At 52.9% G+C, this 21867-nt stretch overlaps 1 protein-coding gene across 1 annotated transcript in view; it reads left to right on the top strand.

Moving 5' to 3' along the window:
* LOC142922783 (gamma-butyrobetaine dioxygenase-like) overlaps positions 1 to 16307 on the top strand; it is a 23019-nt gene extending 6712 nt beyond the window's left edge. The window contains exons 2-4 of the mRNA XM_076063687.1: positions 4619 to 4815; positions 11858 to 12141; positions 13446 to 16307. Coding sequence (XP_075919802.1) covers positions 4619 to 4815; positions 11858 to 12141; positions 13446 to 13753 — 789 coding nt within the window. The 3' untranslated portion in view covers positions 13754 to 16307. The remainder of the gene's footprint in view (positions 1 to 4618; positions 4816 to 11857; positions 12142 to 13445) is intronic.
* The last annotated feature ends 5560 nt before the right edge of the window (positions 16308 to 21867 follow it).

The raw sequence follows: 21867 nt of genomic DNA, 5'->3' as shown, positions 1-21867 counted from the left end.
GCAGACTGCCAAACAACAGGGTGTGGGTCTTCTTTTGAATAAAAGAATGAAGGGGGGCGTGGGAGCGTGGCGGTGAGGTGTGGGAAGCTGTAAGCCCCAGGCTACTTTGGGCTCGCCTTCCCATCAACCGGAGGCGAGGAATGGTGGTCGTGGTTACTTATGCCCCCACCGAAGATGAACATCCGTGGAGGGATGCAGGCAAAGCCGATGAGTCAGATGCCTTCTATGACCTCCTGTCACAGGTGCTGGCTAAAGTGGCCCCTCGGGATAGAGTCATCATGTTGGGTGACTTCAATGCCCGAGTTGGTCATGATACTGGCACCTGGTCTGGAGTGATTGGAGGGCATGGGCCAGATCAGCTCAATAACAACGGTAGGAGGCTGCTAGATTTTTGTGCAGCCCATGGGCTTGTAATTACCAACACGCTGTTCCGGCATCGGCGCATCCACACAACATCATGGATGCATGCCGGGTCCAAGCAAGAACATCTGCTTGGACTACATAGTGACGGACCAGCGAATGCGAGTCCATGTCCTTGACACCAGGACCTACCGTGGAGCTGATCTGCCCTCTGACCATCGACTAGTCATCTGTAAGATGCGCCTGCCATTCTTCCACTCCGGTGGTGGGTGTACACCCAGGACCCCATTCCAACCTAAAGTGGCCTGGTCTCAGTTATCTGATGAAAGTTGCAAGCGAGAATTTCATCATCGCTTGCGGCTGGGATTGGCATCGTCCCCGACTCCTCCTGATGTCGAGGGTAAATGGGCGAGGTTTAGGACTGTGACTCATGCAGCTGCAATGGCTGCTTTGGGTACGCGGTCCAGACCTCCCCAGACACCCTGGATGACAGAGGAGTTGTTCAGGATGGTTGAGAATAAGCGACAGGCCCACTGTCATCGGCTACAGAATCCCACGTCAGAGAATGCGGAGGCTTACCGCAGCCTTCGCTCGGAGGTTCGGAGAGCCGTGAGGCGCTGCAAGGATGGGTGGTGGTCGCGGGTTGCTGAGGAGATGGAGTCTGCCTCAGTGGCCCGTGATCACAAATCGCTATTTAACTCCATCAAAAAAGTAACCTGCAGCGCCACACCTATTACCATCATTAGGGGAAAAAACGGTGATCCAATTTCCGACCCCCAGGAACAGGTTCGCAGATTTGCTGAGCATTTCTGTGAGGTCCTGGGGGAGGGAAAATCCCACAGCCAGGAAAACATCGTGGCACAAAGTGAGGATGACCCTGCTGAGGCTGCGGTGCCTCAAATATTGGATGAAGTCACCCCCTGTGAGTGGCTGGCTGAGGTGCCATCTGCTGAGGAAGTATTGAAGGCGATCCGGAGTCTGAGACCAGGAAAGGCAGCGGGCAGAGATGATCTCCCAAGCGAAATGCTGAGGGAGGGTGGCGTTTGTGCACAGACTGCCCTATATGACATCATAACAACAGTCTGGACCACTGGACGGGTTCCGCAGGATTGGAAGGATGCCCTGGTGGTCCCCCTTTTTAAGAAGGGGGACCGCACAGACTGTAACAACTACAGGGGCATCTCACTCCTCAGTGTGCCGGGAAAGGTCCTGGCAAGGATTATTCAGCATCGCCTTGCCAGGCACGCTGAGGAGAGGCTTGCGGAGCCCCAATGCGGTTTCAGGAAAGGGCGGTCCTGCACAGATGCCATATTTTCTGTCCGTCTGCTACAGCAGAGGTGTAGGGAATTCCAACAAGACCTACATCTCTGCTTTATTGACCTGGTCAAGGCCTATGATACCATCAGTAGGCCTGGGCTCTGGGTCGTTCTTCGTGCTTTTGGAGTACCTGACCCTCTGCTCACGATCATTAAGGACCTTCATGATGGTGAGCGGGCCCGGGTAAAACTACGTGGCCGGGAGTCAGAGCCATTCCCTGTACACCTTGGGGTGCGACAGGGATGTCCTCTGGCTCCCACATTATTTAACATCTATTTTGACCACGTAGTTCGTGAAGCCTTCAATAGCTGTACCGGGGGAATCTCCATATGGTACAGATATAATGGGAGGCTAATCGATGCCCGGGTGCGGTCAAGGGATGGCTCCCTATTGCTCAACCACGTTATGTATGCTGATGACTTGGTAATAGCTGCTCAGTCAGAGGAGGAGTTGGAGACGCTGCTGCTGAGACTGGAGCGTGCCACTAAGAGGTGGGGCCTTACCATCAGCCCCACCAAAACTAAGCACCTGCCTGGGTATTTTGTACCATCGGACACTCCACCCCCACAACTCCCAATCGGTGATGGGGCAGTTGTGGAGAGAGTGGAGAGTTTCCCATACCTGGGCAGTGTGCTTATGACTGGCTCCAGTTTAACAGCAGAGGTCTCACTCCGAATCAGTCGAGCGGCAATATCTTTTCATCGGTTGCGTAACGCTGTGTGGAAGCTACCTGGTCTGTCGCTCCGCACTAAGCTTCAGGTCTTCTCGGCCACGGTCATTCCCTCCCTTCTCTACGCTTGCGAAACGTGGACCCCCCTAATGGAACATCTTCGCCGGTTAGAAACATTTAGGCTGACCTGCCTACGATCCATCCTGGGTTTAACCAGACTGGATTGTGTGAGGAGCTCACAAATCCTTGAAAGATCTGGGCAGGGTCCCATCGGTGAGCTCCTCCGGCAGGCAAGGCTGCGATGGCTGGGTCATGTAGCCCGCATGCCCAGCCACCGCATGCCGAAACAGCTTTTGTTTGGCCGGATTGAGGGGGCTAAGCGGGCGCGGCACGGGCTAGAGAAGAGATGGAGTGATGTGGTACAGGAGGACGTGGAGCTGAGTGGACTTGCCGATGACTGGTACCAGCGGTGTCAAGATCGGCCTCTGTGGAGGAGGCTCGTGAAGGATGCTACTGGGCAGTTGGAGGCAGTCGCCCTCCAACAACAACGGAGGGCGGAGGAGCGACGCTCACAACAGCGAGCGGAGCGCCGGGTGGCTAAAGCACAGCAGGTTGGCACAGTAGGGGGCACAGGTGGTGCATCAGCCAGTCATCTCAGTCAGTCGACCCGTGGCACCTGGGTCTGCCCCGTGACCTCCTGCCAGCGGGCGTTCGACACTTCACGTGGCCTCAGGGTGCACATAGCCTGGCACAAGCGTCGTGGTGACGTCACCGCCACTTAGTGGCGAATGGCGGTTGTTGTTGTTGTTGTGTGTGTGTGTACTGTGTGTGTGTGTACTGTGTGTGTGTGTACTGTGTGTGTGTGTGTAGTGTGTGTACTGTGTGTGTGTGTGTAATGTGTGTGTGTGTGTAATGTGTGTGTGTGTACTGTGTGTGTGTACGTGTGTGTGTGTACTGTGTGTGTGTACGTGTGTGTACTGTGTGTGTGTGTACTGTGTGTGTGTTTGTACTGTGTGTATGTACTGTGTGTATGTACTGTGTGTGTGTATGTACTGTGTGTATGTACTGTGTGTGTACTGTGTGTGTGTGTGTACTGTGTGTATGTACTGTGTGTGTACTGTGTGTGTGTGTATGTACTGTGTGTGTGTATGTACTGTGTGTACTGTGTGTGTATGTACTGTGTGTGTATGTACTGTGTGTGTGTATGTACTGTGTATGTACTGTGTGTGTGTGTACTGTGTGTGTGTGTATGTACTGTGTGTGTGTATGTACTGTGTGTACTGTGTGTGTATGTACTGTGTGTATGTAGTGTGTGTGTGTACTGTATGTACTGTGTGTATGTATGTACTGTGTGTGTATGTACTGTGTGTGTGTACTGTGTGTATGTACTGTGTATGTGTGTGTACTGTGTGTGTATGTACTGTGTGTGTGTACTGTATGTACTGTGTGTGTATGTACTGTGTGTGTACTGTGTATGTACTGTGTGTGTATGTACTGTGTGTGTGTATGTACTGTGTGTGTGTACTGTGTGTGTGTGTACTGTGTATGTACTGTGTGTATGTATTGTGTGTGTATGTAGTGTGTGTGTGTGTACTGTGTGTATGTACTGTGTGTGTGTGTGTGTACTGTATGTATGTACTGTGTGTGTGTACTGTGTGTGTGTGTACTGTATGTGTGTACTCTATGTGTGTGTGTGTGTACTGTGTGTACTGTGTGTGTGTACTGTGTGTGTGTGTACTGTATGTGTGTACTCTATGTGTGTGTGTGTACTGTGTGTGTACTGTGTGTGTACTGTGTGTACTGTATATATGTACTGTGTGTGTGTATGTACTGTGTATGTACTGTGTGTGTGTACTGTGTGTGTGTGTACTGTGTGTACTGTATGTATGTACTGTGTGTGTACTGTGTGTACTGTATGTACTGTATGTGTGTGTACTGTATGTACTGTGTATGTACTGTGTGTATGTGTGTACTGTATGTGTACTGTATGTACTGTGTGTGTATGTACTGTATGTGTGTACTCTATGTGTGTGTGTGTGTGTACTGTGTGTAATGTGTGTACTGTGTGTATGTACTGTATGTGTGTGTGTGTACTGTGTGTGTGTACTGTATGTGTGTGTACTGTATGTACTGTATGTGTGTGTACTGTATGTGCTGTATGTGTGTGTACTGTATGTACTGTATGTGTGTGTACTGTATGTACTGTATGTGTGTGTACTGTATGTACTGTATGTGTATGTACTGTATGTACTGTATGTGTGTGTCCTGCAGGTGCAGTTCCTGCACTGCGTTCGCCAGGCGTTGCGTGGGGGCTCATCGCAGCTGGTGGACGGCTTCTGGGTGTGCGAGCAACTCCGCAGGGAGCAGCCGGCGGCGTTCCGCCTGCTCACCAGCACGCCGCTCAACTTCGTGGACGTGGGCGCCGACCAATGGGACTTCCACGTGCACTCTCGAAACCCCGTCATACAGTACGCACGCGGTGCACACACACACGGTGCACACACACAGTACACACACACAGTACACACACAGTACACAATGGGACTTCCACGTGCACTCTCGAAACCCCGTCATACAGTACGCACGCGGTGCACACACACAGTACACACAGTACACACACACACGGTGCACACACACACAGTACACACAGTACACACACAGTACACAATGGGACTTCCACGTGCACTCTCGAAACCCCGTCATACAGTACGCACACGGTGCACACACACACGGTGCACACACACAGTGTACACACACAGTACATACACACACAGTACACGCACACGGTGCACACGCACACACACAGTACACACACAGTACACAGTACACACACAGTACACACACACAGTACACACACAGTACACAATGGGACTTCCACGTGCACTCTCGAAACCCCGTCATACAGTACGCACGCGGTGCACACACACAGTACACACACAGTACACACAGTACACACACAGTACACACACAGTACACACACACACACACAGTACACAATGGGACTTCCACGTGCACTCTCGAAACCCCGTCATACAGTACGCACGCGGTGCACACACACAGTACACACACACGGTACACACACACACACAGTACACACAGTACACACACACACACAGTACACACACAGTACACATAGTACACACACACACAGTACACACAGTACACACACAGTACACACAGTACACACACAGTACACACAGTACACACACACACAGTACACAATGGGACTTCCACGTGCACTCTCGAAACCCCGTCATACAGTACGCACGCGGTGCACACACACAGTACACACACACGGTACACACACACACACACAGTACACACAGTACACACACACACACAGTACACACACAGTACACATAGTACACACACACACACAGTACACACAGTACACACACAGTACACACAGTACACACACACAGTACACACACACACACAGTACACACACAGTACACACACACACACACAGTACACACAGTACACACACAGTACACACACACAGTACACAATGGGACTTCCACGTGCACTCTCGAAACCCCGTCATACAGTACGCACGCGGTGCACACACACACACGGTACACACACAGTACACACACACAGTACACAATGGGACTTCCACGTGCACTCTCGAAACCCCGTCATACAGTACGCACGCGGTGCACACACACAGTACACACAGTACACACACACAGTACACACACACACACAGTACACACAGTACACACACAGTACACACAGTACACACACAGTACACACAGTACACACACACACACACAGTACACAATGGGACTTCCACGTGCACTCTCGAAACCCCGTCATACAGTACGCACGCGGTACACACACACAGTACACACAGTACACACACACAGTACACACACACACACAGTACACACAGTACACACACACACACAGTACACACAGTACACACACAGTACACACAGTACACACACAGTACACACACAGTACACAATGGGACTTCCACGTGCACTCTCGAAACCCCGTCATACAGTACGCACGCGGTGCACACACACACGGTACACACACACAGTACACACACACAGTACACACACACACACAGTACACACACACACACACAGTACACACAGTACACACACACAGTACACACACACACAGTACACACACAGTACACACACACAGTACACACAGTACACAATGGGACTTCCACGTGCACTCTCGAAACCCCGTCATACAGTACGCACGCGGTGCACACACACACGGTACACACGCACACACAGTACACACACACAGTACACACACAGTACACAATGGGACTTCCACGTGCACTCTCGAAACCCCGTCATACAGTACGCACGCGGTGCACACGCACACACAGTACACACACACACTGTACACACACACAGTACACACAGTACACACAGTACACACACAGTACACACACACACACAGTACACAATGGGACTTCCACGTGCACTCTCGAAACCCCGTCATACAGTACGCACGCGGTGCACACACACACGGTGCACACACACACGGTGCACACACACAGTACACACACACAGTACACACACAGTACACAATGGGACTTCCACGTGCACTCTCGAAACCCCGTCATACAGTACGCACGCGGTGCACACACACACGGTACACACGCACACACAGTACACACACACAGTATATACACACACACACACAGTACACACACAGTACACACACAGTACACACACACACACAGTACACACACACACACAGTACACAATGGGACTTCCACGTGCACTCTCGAAACCCCGTCATACAGTACGCACGCGGTGCACACACACACACGGTACACACACACAGTACACACACAGTACACACACACAGTACACACACACACGGTACACACACACACACGGTACACACACACAGTACACACACACACACAGTACACACAGTACACACACAGTACACACACAGTACACACAGTACACACACACACACACAGTACACAATGGGACTTCCACGTGCACTCTCGAAACCCCGTCATACAGTACGCACGCGGTGCACACACACACGGTGCACACACACAGTACACACACACACACAGTACACACACAGTACACACAGTACACACACAGTACACACAGTACACACACACACACACAGTACACAATGGGACTTCCACGTGCACTCTCGAAACCCCGTCATACAGTACGCACGCGGTGCACACGCGCACACGGTACACACACACAGTACACACAGTACACAGTTCATACACAGTACACACACACACACACACAGTACACACACACAGTATATACACAGTACACACACACACAGTACACACACACAGTATATACACAGTACACACACACACAGTACACACACACAGTATATACACAGTACACACACACACACAGTACACACACACACACAGTACACAGTTCATACACAGTACACACACACACAGTACACACACAGTACACACAGTACACAGTTCATACACAGTACACACACACACAGTACACACACACACACAGTACACAGTTCATACACAGTACACACACACACAGTACACACACAGTACACACACACAGTATATACACAGTACACACACACACAGTACACACACACACGTTACACAGTACACACACACAGTACACACACACACGGTACTACACACACACAGTACACACACACAGTACACACAGTACACACACAGTACACACACACACAGTACACATAGTACACACACACAGTACACACACACACACACAGTACACACACACGGTACACACACACACGGTACACACACAGTACACACAGTACACACACGGTACACAGTACACACACACGGTACACACACACAGTACACACACACAGTACACACACAGTACATACATACACAGTACACACACAGTACACACACAGTTCATACACACACACAGTACACACACACAGTACACACAGTACACACACACAGTACACACACACACAGTACACACAGTACACACACACAGTACACACACACACAGTACACACACACAGTACACACACAGTACACACACACAGTACACACACAGTACACACACACAGTACACACACACACACAGTACACACAGTACACACACAGTACACACACACACAGTACATACACACACACAGTACACACACACAGTACACACACACAGTACATACACACACACAGTACACACAGTACACACACACAGTACACACACGGTACACACACGGTACACACAGTACACACAGTACACACACACAGTACACACAGTACACACAGTACACACACACAGTACACACACAGTACACACAGTACACACACACACAGTACACACACAGTACACACACACAGTACACACACACAGTACACACACGGTACACACACACAGTACACACACACACACAGTACACACAGTACACACACACAGTACACACACACACACAGTACACGCAGTACACACAGTACACACACAGTACACACACAGTACACACACACACAGTACACACACAGTACACACACACACGGTACACAGTACACACACACAGTACACACACACACAGTACAAACACACACAGTACACACACACAGTACACACACACAGTACACACACACACACAGTACACACACACACAGTACACACACACACAGTACACACACACAGTACACACACACAGTACACACACACACACAGTACACACAAACAGTACACACACACAGTACACACACAGTACACACACACACACAGTACACACACACACAGTACACACACAGTACACACACACAGTACACACACACAGTACACACACAGTACACACACACACGGTACACACACAGTACACACACACAGTACACACAGCACACACACACAGTACACACAGTACACACACACAGTACACACAGTACACACACACAGTACACACACAGTACACACAGTACACACACACAGTACACACACACAGTACACACACACACAGTACACACACACACAGTACACACAGTACACACACACACAGTACACACACACACAGTACACACTCACACACAGTACACACACAGTACACACACACACAGTACACACAGACACACAGTACACACACACAGTACACAGTACACACACACACAGTACACACACACACAGTACACACACACACAGTACACACACACACAGTACACACAGTACACACACACACAGTACACACACAGTACACACACACAGTACACACACACAGTACACACACAGTACACACAGTACACACACACAGTACACACACACAGTACACACACACACACAGTACACACACAGTACACACACACAGTACACACACGGTACACACACACGGTACACACACACAGTACACACACACACAGTACACACACAGTACACACACACGGTAGACAGTACACACACACAGTACACACAGTACACACACACAGTGCACACACACACACAGTACACACACACAGTACACACACAGTACACACACACACACAGTACACACACAGTACACACAGTACACACACACAGTACACACAGCACACACACACAGTACACACAGTACATACACACACAGTACACACACACACACAGTACACACACACAGTACACACAGTATATACACACAGTACACACAGTATATACACAGTACACACACACGGTACACACACAGTACACACACACAGTATACACACAGTACACACACACAGTACACACACAGTACACACAGTACACACACACAGTACACACACACAGTACACACAGTACACACACACAGTACACACACAGACAGTACACACACACAGTACACACACACACAGTACACACACAGTACACACACAGTACACACAGTACACACACAGTACACACACACACACAGCACACACAGTACACACAGTACACACACACAGTACACACACACACAGTACACACACACAGTACACACACACACGGTACACACACACAGTACACACACACAGTACACACAGTACACACAGTACACACACACACAGTACACACACACACAGTACACACACACAGTACACACAGTACACACACAGTACACACACACACAGTACACACACAGTACACACAGTACACACACACAGTACACACAGTACACACACACAGTACACACACAGTACACACACAGTACACACACACACAGTACACACAGTACACACACACAGTACACACACACAGTACACACACAGTACACACACACAGTACACACACACAGTACACACACAGTACACACACACAGTACACACAGTACACACACACAGTACACACAGTACACACACACAGTACACACACACGGTACACACACAGTACACACACACAGTACACAGTACACACACACACAGTACACACACACACACACACAGTACACACACACAGTACACACACAGTACACACACACACACAGTACACACACAGTACACACACACAGTACACACACACACACACAGTACACACAGTACACACACACAGTACACACACAGTACACACACACAGTACACACACACAGTACACACAAACAGTACACACAGTACACACACAGTACACACAGTACACATACAGTATACACACACAGTACACACACACGCAGTACACACACGTACACACACACACACGCAGTACACACACAGTACACGCACACACACAGTACACACACACACGTACACACACACACAGTACACACACACACACAGTACACACACACACACAGTACACACACACAGTACACACACACACAGTACACACACACACAGTACACACACAGTACACACACACGCAGTACACACACAGTACACACACACAGTACACACACACAGTACACACAGTACATACAGTACACACACACAGTACACACACAGTACACACACACAGTACACACACACAGTACACACACACAGTACACACACACACACAGTACACACAGTACACACACAGTACACACAGTACACACACACAGTACACACACACAGTACACACAGTACACACACACAGTACACACAGTACACACACACAGTACACACACACAGTACACACAGTACAAACACACAGTACACACACATTACACACACACAGTACACACAGTACAAACACACAGTACACACACATTACACACACACAGTACACACACACAGTACACACACAGTACACACACAGTACACACACAGTACACACAGTACACACACACAGTACACACACACAGTACACACACACACAGTACACACACAGTACACACACACACACACAGTACACACAGTACACACACAGTACACACACACAGTACACACACACAGTACACACAGTACACACACACACAGTACACACAGTACACACACACACACAGTACACACACACAGTACACACACAGTACACACACACACACTGTACACACAGTACACACACACAGTACACACACAGTACACACACACAGTACACACACAGTACACACACACAGTACACACACAGTACACACAGTACACACACACAGTACACACACGCGTTGCGTGTGCGTGCCCAGGCTGGATGAGCAGGGCCGAGTCTCGCGCCTGAACTTGAACCACGCTACGCGCGATTCGGTGCTGGACGTGCCGCTGAGCGCCGTTCGGCCGCTCTACACCGCGCTCAGTCTCTTCACGGCACTCACCGAGTCTCCACGCAACCAGATCACCTTCACGCTGAGACCCGGTGAGTCTCACCGGGGCTCACCACTCACCGTGTCTCACCACTCACCACTCACCGTGTCTCACCACTCACCACTCACCGAGTCTCCACGCAACCAGATCACCTTCACGCTGAGACCCGGTGAGTCTCATCGGGGCTCACCACTCACCGAGTCTCACCACTCACCATGTCTCACCACTCACCGAGTCTCCACGCAACCAGATCACCTTCACACTGCGACCCGGTGAGTCTCACCGGGGCTCACCACTCACCACTCACCGTGTCTCACCACTCACCACTCACCGTGTCTCACCACTCACCGTGTCTCATCACTCACCACTCACCGTGTCTCACCACTCACCACTCACCGTGTCTCACCACTCACCGTGTCTCACCACTCACCACTCACCGTGTCTCACCACTCACCACTCACCGTGTCTCACCACTCACCGTGCCTCACCACTCACCACTCACCGTGTCTCACCGTGTCTCACCACTCACCACTCACCGCGTCTCACCACTCACCACTCACCACTCACCACTCCCCACTCACCACTCCCCACTCAATGCGTCTCACCACTCACCACTCCCCACTCACCACTCACCACTCCCCACTCCCCACTCACCACTCCCCACTCACCACTCCCCACTCACCACTCCCCACTCACCACTCCCCACTCACCACTCCCCACTCCCCACTCACTGCGTCTCCCCACTCACCACTCACTGAGTCTCACCACTCCCCACTCACCGCTCACCGTGTCTCCCCACTCACCACTCACCGCGTCTCCCCACTCACCGTGTCTCACCACTCACCGTGTCTCCCCACTCACCACTCACTGAGTCTCACCACTCACCACGTCACTCACGGCGTCTCACCACTCACCGTGTCTCCCCACTCACCACTCACAGCGTCTCCCCACTCCCCGTGTCTCACCACTCCCCGTGTCTCCCCACTCACCGCGTCTCCCCACTCACCACTCACCGCGTCTCCCCACTCCCCGTGTCTCACGGCGTCTCCCCACTCACCGCGTCTCCCCACTCACCACTCACCGCGTCTCCCCACTCCCCGTGTCTCACCACTCCCCGTGTCTCACCACTCACCGCGTCTCCCCACTCACCGCGTCTCCCCACTCACCACTCACCGCGTCTCCCCACTCCCCGTGTCTCACGGCGTCTCCCCACTCCCCGTGTCTCACCACTCACGGCGTCTCCCCACTCCCCACTCACCACTCACTGAGTCTCCCCACTCACCGTGTCTCACCACTCACCGTGTCTCACCACTCACCGCGTCTCCCCACTCCCCACTCACCACTCACCGTGTCTCCCCACTCCCCGTGTCTCACGGCGTCTCCCCACTCCCCGTGTCTCACCACTCACGGCGTCTCCCCACTCCCCGTGTCTCACGGCGTCTCTGTCCATCTCTGTCCCCTCTCTCTCGCCAGGGGACGTCATCACCTTCGACAACTGGCGGGTGCTGCACGGGCGGGCGGACTACGTGGACCCGGCACGCGACTCACGCCGCTCGGCAGCGGCGGAGGAGGAGGAGGCTGGCACCGGTGCCGGCCCCGGCGACGCCACCGACGACGCCGGCGACGCCGGCGGCAGATTGCTGGAGGGCTGCTACCTCGACTGGGACGTGGTGCTGTCCACGCTGCGCCTCCTCCGTGCCGGGCAGGAGAAGAAGACTCGCCCATCGGCGAGCGCCGGGCGGCTGCCGCCGGGGGGGGGTCCTGTCGGCACGCTCGGTTAAGCTGGCGGCGGCGGTGATGTGGTGATGTGGTGGTGATGTGGTGGTGGTGATGTGGTGATGTGGTGATGTGGTGGTGGTGCGGTGATGTGGTGGTGATGTGGTGGTGATGTGGTGATGTGGTGGTGATGTGGTGATGTGGTGGTGGTGTGGTGATGCGGTGATGTGGGGTGATGCGGTGGTGCGGTGGTGATGCAGGAATGTGGTGGTGGTGTGGTGGTGATGCAGTGGTGTCATCGTCAACAACATTGTCATCATCATCATCAGCAGCAGCATCATCATCAGCATTATCCACAGCATTGTCACACTCACCATCAGCATCACCATCAGCATCACCATCAGCATCACCATCAGCAGCGTCGCGCACAGCAGCAGCAGCAGTGACGATTATCTGAACCGGTCCTGGGCCTCCCCTAGGTCGACTCAGCCTCAAATGAGTACCTGGTGCGGTGTGTAAACATTGCCACTAGGGAGACAAAGGCGGTCGGGCGTGGTGCTGGCCACCCACCCCCTCGTGTACCGATCCGGCCTTCATAGGTGCTCGCTAACAGCACTTGCCCCTACAGTCTGTTAAGGCTATACGGGGGATCTTTGTCTTTGTGTATGTGTGTGTATGTATGTATGTGTGAGTGTGTGTGGTGTGTGTATGTATGTATGTGTGAGTGTATGTGTGTGTGTGAGTGTTGTGATGCCTTGGCTCTGTCCCTTCGTGTCCATCCGGATGTCCCAGAGCTACCTTTTGAGATTCCCTTGCTGGTGGTGATGATGATGCAGTTGGTGGTGATGGTGATGGTGGTGATGGTGGTGATGATGATGGTGGTGATGGTGGTGATGATGGTGGTGATGGTGGTGATGATGGTGGTGATGATGGTGGTGATGATGGTGGTGATGATGGTGGTGATGATGGTGGTGATGATGGTGGTGATGATGGTGGTGATGATGGTCGTGATGATGGTCGTGATGATGGTGATGGTAGTGACGACGATGATCTTGGTGGTGATGATGGTGGTGATGATGATGGCGGTGATGATGATGATGGTGGTGATGATGGTGGTGATGATGATGGTGATGATGGTGGTGATGATGGTGGTAGTGATGGTGGTGATGATGGTGATGGTAGTGACGACGATGATCTTGGTGGTGATGATGATGCAGTTGGTGGTGATGATGGTAATGATGGTGATGATGGTGATGGTAGTGGCGACGATGATCTTGGTGGTGATGACGGTGATGATGGTAGTGGCGACGATGATCTTGGTGGTGATGACGGTGATGATGATGGTGATGGTAGTGGCGACAATGATCTTGGTGGTGATGACGGTGATGATGACGGTGATGATGATGATGGTAGTGGCGACGATGATCTTGGTGGTGATGACGGTGATGATGATGGTAGTGGCGACGATGATCTTGGTGGTGATGACGGTAATGATGATGATGGTGCTGATGATGGTGATGGTAGTGACGACGATGATCTTGGTGGTGATGACGGTGATGATGATGGTGCTGATGTTAGTGGCGACGATGCTGATGGTGGTGGCGACGATGCTGATGGTTGTGGTGGTGCCATGCTGATGGTGGTGGCGACGATGGTGGTGGTGACGATGCTGATGGTGGTGGCGGTGATGCTGATGGTGGTGGCGACGATGCTGATGGCGGTGGCGGTGATGATGATGACGATGGTGCTGATGTTAGTGGCGACGATGCTGATGGTTGTGGCGGTGCCATGCCGATGGTGGTGGCGACGATGCTGATGGCGGTGATGATGATGATGATGTTAGTGGCGACGATGATGATGGCGGTGGCGGTGATGATGATGATGATGGTGCTGATGGTGGTGGCGACGATGCTGATGGTGGCGGTGATGATGATGATGATGGTGCTGATGGTGGTGGCGACGATGCTGATGGCGGTGGCGGTGATGATGCTGGATGTTGGTGGCGGTGCCATGCTGATGGCGGTGATGATGATGATGGCGGTGCCGGTGCCATGCTGATGGTGGCAGTTATGATGATGATGGCGGTGCCATGCTGATGGCGGTGATGATGATGATGGCGGTGCCGGTGCCATGCTGATGGTGGCAGTTATGATGATGATGGCGGTGCCATGCTGATGGCGGTGATGATGATGATGGCGGTGCCGGTGCCATGCTGATGGTGGCAGTTATGATGATGATGGCGGTGCCATGCTGATGGCGGTGATGATGATGATGGCGGTGCCGGTGCCATGCTGATGGTGGCAGTTATGATGATGATGGCGGTGCCATGCTGATGGCGGTGATGATGATGATGGCGGTGCCGGTGCCATGCTGATGGTGGCAGTTATGATGATGATGGCGGTGCCATGCTGATGGCGGTGATGATGATGATGGCGGTGCCGGTGCCATGCTGATGGTGGCAGTTATGATGATGATGGCGGTGCCATGCTGATGGCGGTGATGATGATGATGATGGTGGTGGTGGCGGTGCCGGTGGCGGTGCGATGCTCTAATCCACGCGCAGCAGAGGGCAGCACTTGTCCAGCGAAGCGTCTGTTATTAAACGTGAAACTTCCCCAACCTCGTCATGCTCCCAGGCAATGGCGCTCTCACCGCTGAGCTGCTGACTGAGCTCTTCGTTTTCACACGTGGCCGGGCAATCGCAAACGGTAGCGGGCGGGGTCATCGTCATCATCGTCGTCGTCATCATCGTCGTCATCGTCTTCATCATCGTCGTCATCGTCTTCATCATCGTCGTCGTCGTCATTGTCATCGTCATCATCGTCGTCATCATTGTCATCATCGTCGTCATCATCGTCGTCATCATCGTCGTCGTCGTCGTCTTCATCATCGTCGTCATTGTCATCGTCATCATCGTCGTCATCATCGTCATCGTCGTCATCATCGTCGTCTTCATCATCGTCTTCATCGTCGTCGTCGGTCGTCATCATCGTCATCGTCGTCATCATCGTCGTCTTCATCATCGTCTTCATCGTCGTCGTCGTCGTCATCATCGTCATCGTCGTCATCATCGTCGTCTTCATCATCGTCTTCATCGTCGTCGTCGTCGTCGTCATCATCGTCGTCGTCGTCATCGTCATCATCGTCGTCTTCATCATCGTCGTCATCGTCGTCATCGTCGTCGTCTTCATCATCGTCGTCGTCGTCATTATCGTCGTCATCGTCGTCGTCATCATCGTTGTCATCGTCGTCATCGTCATCATCATCGTCACTGTCGTCGTGTGGACACTTATAGCAGCGGCCAGCTCACTGTGACCGCCGCGGCGATGCCGATTCTGGCTGCGGAGGGGAACGCACCGGAGGATCCGGAGACAAATCCACCACGCGAGCACCACGGGGAGAGCGAGAGAGAGAGCGAGACTCCAGACACAGCAGCAGCAGCAGGCGTCGTCAGGGTCGGGATCGAACCCACGACCTCCTGCGTACCAGGCGATGTGGTCAACATCTCACCACACGCAAATATACAATAGGCATCATTTGGGTCGGGATCGAACCCAGGACCTCCTGCGTACCAGGCGAGGTAGTCAACATCTCCTAGCCACCGTGATGATGATGAGAGAGACACAGACACTCTAAATATACAGCAGCAGTACTGTCAGGGTCGGGATCGAACCCAGGACCTCCTGCGTACCAAGCGAGGTAGTCAACATCTCCTAGCCACCGTGATGATGATGAGAGAGACACACTCTAAAATATACAGCAGCAGGCATTGTCAAGGACGGGATCGAACCCAGGACCTCCTGCGTACCAGGCGAGGTAGTCAACATCTCATCGCCACCGTGATGATGATGAAAGAGACACACACACTAAATATACAGCAGCAGGCATCGTCAGGATCTGGATCGAACCCACGACCTCCTGCGTACCAGGCGAGGTAGTCAACATCTCATCGCCACCGTGATGATGATGAAAGAGACACACACTCTAAATATACAGCAGCAGGTATCGTCAGGGTCTGGATCGAACCCAGGACCTTGCGTACCAGGCGAGGTAGTCAACATCTCATAGCCACCGTGGTGATGATGAGAGAGACACACTATCTCTAAATATACAGCAGCAGCTGCAGGCATCGTCAGGGTCGGGATCGAACCCAGGACCTCCTGCGTACCAGGCGAGGTAGTCAACATCTCCTGGCCACCGTGATGATGATGATGAGAGAGACACACTCTACATATACAGCAGCAGATATCGTCAGGGTCTGGATCGAACCCAGGACCTCCTGTGCACCAGGCGAGGTTGTCAACATCTCATAGCCACCGTGATGATGATGATGAGAGAGACACACACTCTAAATATACAGCAGCAGCAGGCATCGTCAGGGTCTGGATCGAACCCAGGACCTCCTGCGTACCAGGCGAGGTAGTCAACATCTCCTGGCCACCGTGATGATGATGATGAGAGAGACACACTCTACATATACAGCAGCAGATATCGTCAGGATCTGGGTCAAACCCAGGACCTCCTGCGTACCAGGCGAGGTCGTCAACATCTCATCGCCACCGTGATGATGATGAGAGAGACACACACTCTACATATACAGCAGCAGATATCGTCAGGGTCTGGATCGAACCCAGGACCTCCTGTATACCAGGCGAGGTCGTCAACATCTCCTCGCCACCGTGATTATGATGAGAGAGACACACTCTAAATATACAGCAGCAGCTGCAGGCATCGTCAGGGTCGGGATCGAACCCAGGACCTCCTGCGTACCAGGCGAGGTCGTCAACATCTCATCGCCACCGTGATTATGATGAGAGAGACACACACTCTAAATATACAGCAGCAGCAGGCATCGTCAGGGTCTGGATCGAACCCAGGACCTCCTGCGTACCAGGCGAGGTAGTCAACATCTCCTGGCCACCGTGATGATGATGATGAGAGAGACACACTCTACATATACAGCAGCAGATATCGTCAGGATCTGGGTCAAACCCAGGACCTCCTGCGTACCAGGCGAGGTCGTCAACATCTCATCGCCACCGTGATGATGATGAGAGAGACACACACTCTACATATACAGCAGCAGATATCGTCAGGGTCTGGATCGAACCCAGGACCTCCTGTATACCAGGCGAGGTCGTCAACATCTCCTCGCCACCGTGATTATGATGAGAGAGACACACTATAAATATACAGCAGCAGCTGCAGGCATCGTCAGGGTCGGGATCGAACCCAGGACCTCCTGCGTACCAGGCGAGGTCGTCAACATCTCATCGCCACCGTGATTATGATGAGAGAGACACACTCTAAATCTACAGCAGCAGCAGGCGTCGTCAGGGTCTGGATCGAACCCAGGACCTCCTTGCGTACCAGGCGAGGTAGTTAACATCTCGCCACCGTGATGATGATGAGAGACACACTCTCTCTAAATATACAGCAGCAGCAGCAGATATCGTCAGGGTCGAGATCGAACGCACGACCTCCTGCGTACCAGGCGAGGTTGTCAACATCTCATAGCCACCGTGGTGATGATGAGAGAGACACAGACTCTCTAAATATACAGCAGCAGCAGGCGTCGTCAGGATCTGGATCGAACCCAGGACCTCCTGCGCACCAGGCGAGGTCGTCAACATCTCATCGCCACCGTGATGATGAGAGAGACACAGACACTCTAAATATACAGCAGCAGTACTGTCAGGGTCGGGATCGAACCCAGGACCTCCTGTGCACCAGGCGAGGTTGTCAACATCTAGCCACCGTGATGATGATGATGAGACACACACACTAAATATACAGCAGCAGGCGTCGTCAGGATCTGGATCGAACCCAGGACCTCCTGCGTACCAGGCGAGGTTGTCAACATCTCCTCGCCACCGTGGCCTCCCTACAACTCATTCTGAGAGCGCCACATCGAGTCGCGAATCCTTTGGCCGGCTTCCAGCGGGGCTCAGCTCGGGGCTTCTCCAGCCCGGGTTGGACCCCACAGAGCGGCGTCAACGCAGTTCGGGGGGGGGGGGGTGGGGGGCAGAGAGCCCCCCCCCCCCCCCCCCCCCCCCCACCGAAGCATCGTGGAGACGGAGGCGCTCATGGTCAGCGGGCGAGGAGGTCGGCTCGGTCACCTCGGCTGGGTCACCTCGGCTGGGTCATCTCGGCTGGGTCACCTCGGCTGGGTCACCTCGGCTGGGTCATCTCGGCTGGGTCACCTCGGCTGGGTCATCTCGGCTGGGTCACCTCGGCTGGGTCACGTGGTCCACCGCCGTGGCCAAGCGGATTGCGGTTTAGCCGGATGGAGATGGGGGAGGGAGTGGAGGGGGGGGCTGGAGATGAGATGGAGTTGGGTGGGTGGGTGAGTGGGTGGGTGGGTGGGTGAGTGGGTGAGTGGGTGGGTGAGTGAGTGGGTGGGTGAGTGGGTGGGTGAGTGGGTGGGTGAGTGGGTGGGTGAGTGGGTGGGTGACTGTGTGGGTGAGTGAGTGAGTGGGTGGGTGAGTGAGTGAGTGGATGGGTGAGTGGGTGGGTGAGTGAGTGAGTGGGTGAGTGGGTGGGTGAGTGGGTGGGTGAGTGGGTGGGTGAGTGGGTGAGTGAGTCAGTGGGTGGGTGAGTGGGTGAGTGAGTGGGTGGGTCAGTGGGTGGGTGGGTGAGTGGGTGGGTGAGTGAGTGGGTGGGTGAGTGGGTGGGTGAATGGGCGGATGAGTAAGTGGGTGAGTAGGTGGGTAAGTGAGTGGGTGACTGGGTGGGTGAGTGGGTGGGTGAGTGAGTGGGTGAGTGAGTGGGTGGACAAGTGGGTGGACGAGTGGTTGGGCGAGTGGGAGGGCGGTGGGTGAGTGGCTGAGTGAGTGAGTGACACGGGCTGGAGAAGAGATGGAGCTGATGGGTGAGTGAGTGGGTGAGTGAGTTGGTGAGTGGATGGGTGAGTGGGTGAGTGAGTGGCTGAGTGAGTGACACGGGCTAGAGAAGAGATGGAGTGATGTGGTACAGGTGGACGTGGAGATGAGTGGACTTGCCGATGACCGGTACCAGCGGTGTCAAGACCGGCCTCTGTGAAGGAGGAGGCTCGTGAAGGACGCCACCGGGCTAGTGCCAGGCTAGGTGCACTTTGACGCTTCTGGGCAGTCGCAGTGGAGCGAGGCTCACAACAACGGGCAGAGCGCCGGGTGGTATAAAATGAAACGAGTTGGCACAGTAGGGGTCACAGCTGCTGCTGCATCTGCCGGTCATCTGAGTTGACCCATGGCACCTGCTGGGTCTGTCCCGTGAGCTCCTGCACCTAGCCTGGCACAGTAGGGGTCACCTGCTGGGTCTGTCCCGTGACCTGCCAGCAGCGGAGCCTTCCGACACTTCACGTGGCCTGAAGGTGCACCTAGCCTGGCACAGGCGCCGTGGTGATGATGGGGTTGGTGGTAAGCATGGTAATGCTGATGGTGGTGATGCTGATGGCAGTGGCGATGATGGTAATGATAGTGATGATGGTGGTGATAATTGTGGTGGTGATGGTTGTGGTAAGCATGGTAATGCTGATGGTGGTGATGCTGATGGCAGTGGCGATGATGGTAATGGTAGTGATGATGGTGGTGATAATTGTGGTGGTGATGGTGGTGGTAAGCATGGTAATGCTTATGGTGGTGATGCTGATGGCAGTGGCGATGATTGTGGAGATGATGGTGGTAATGTTGGTGATGATGGTGGTGATACTGATGGCAGTGGCGATGATGGTGGAAGATGATGGTGGTGATGATGGTGATGATGGTGGTGATACTGATGGCAGTGGTGATGATGGTAGAGATGATTATGGTAATGTTGGTGATGATGGTGGTGATACTGATGGCAGTGGCGATGATGGTGATGGTGGTGATACTGATGGCAGTGGCGATGATGGTAATGATAGTGATGATGGTGGTGATAATTGTGGTGGTGATGGTTGTGGTAAGCATGGTAATGCTGATGGTGGTGATACTGATGGCAGTGGCGATGATGGTGGAAGATGATGGTGGTGATGATGGTGATGATGGTGGTGATACTGATGGCAGTGGTGATGATGGTAATGATAGTGATGATGGTGGTGATAATTGTGGTGGTGATGGTGGTGGTAAGCATGGTAATGCTGATGGTGGTGATAGTGATGGCAGTGGCGATGATGGTGATGATGGTGGTGATACTGATGGCAGTGGCGATGATGGTGGAG

Source organism: Petromyzon marinus, unplaced genomic scaffold, assembly GCF_048934315.1.
Source record: "Petromyzon marinus isolate PM22_M1 ecotype Great Lakes invasive population unplaced genomic scaffold, UKy_Petmar_22M1.pri1.0 PM_Scaffold_17, whole genome shotgun sequence".
Taxonomy (NCBI): domain Eukaryota; kingdom Metazoa; phylum Chordata; class Hyperoartia; order Petromyzontiformes; family Petromyzontidae; genus Petromyzon; species Petromyzon marinus.
The sequence above is the reverse complement of the archived record's forward strand: the minus strand, read 5'-3'. Positions and strand labels throughout refer to the sequence as shown.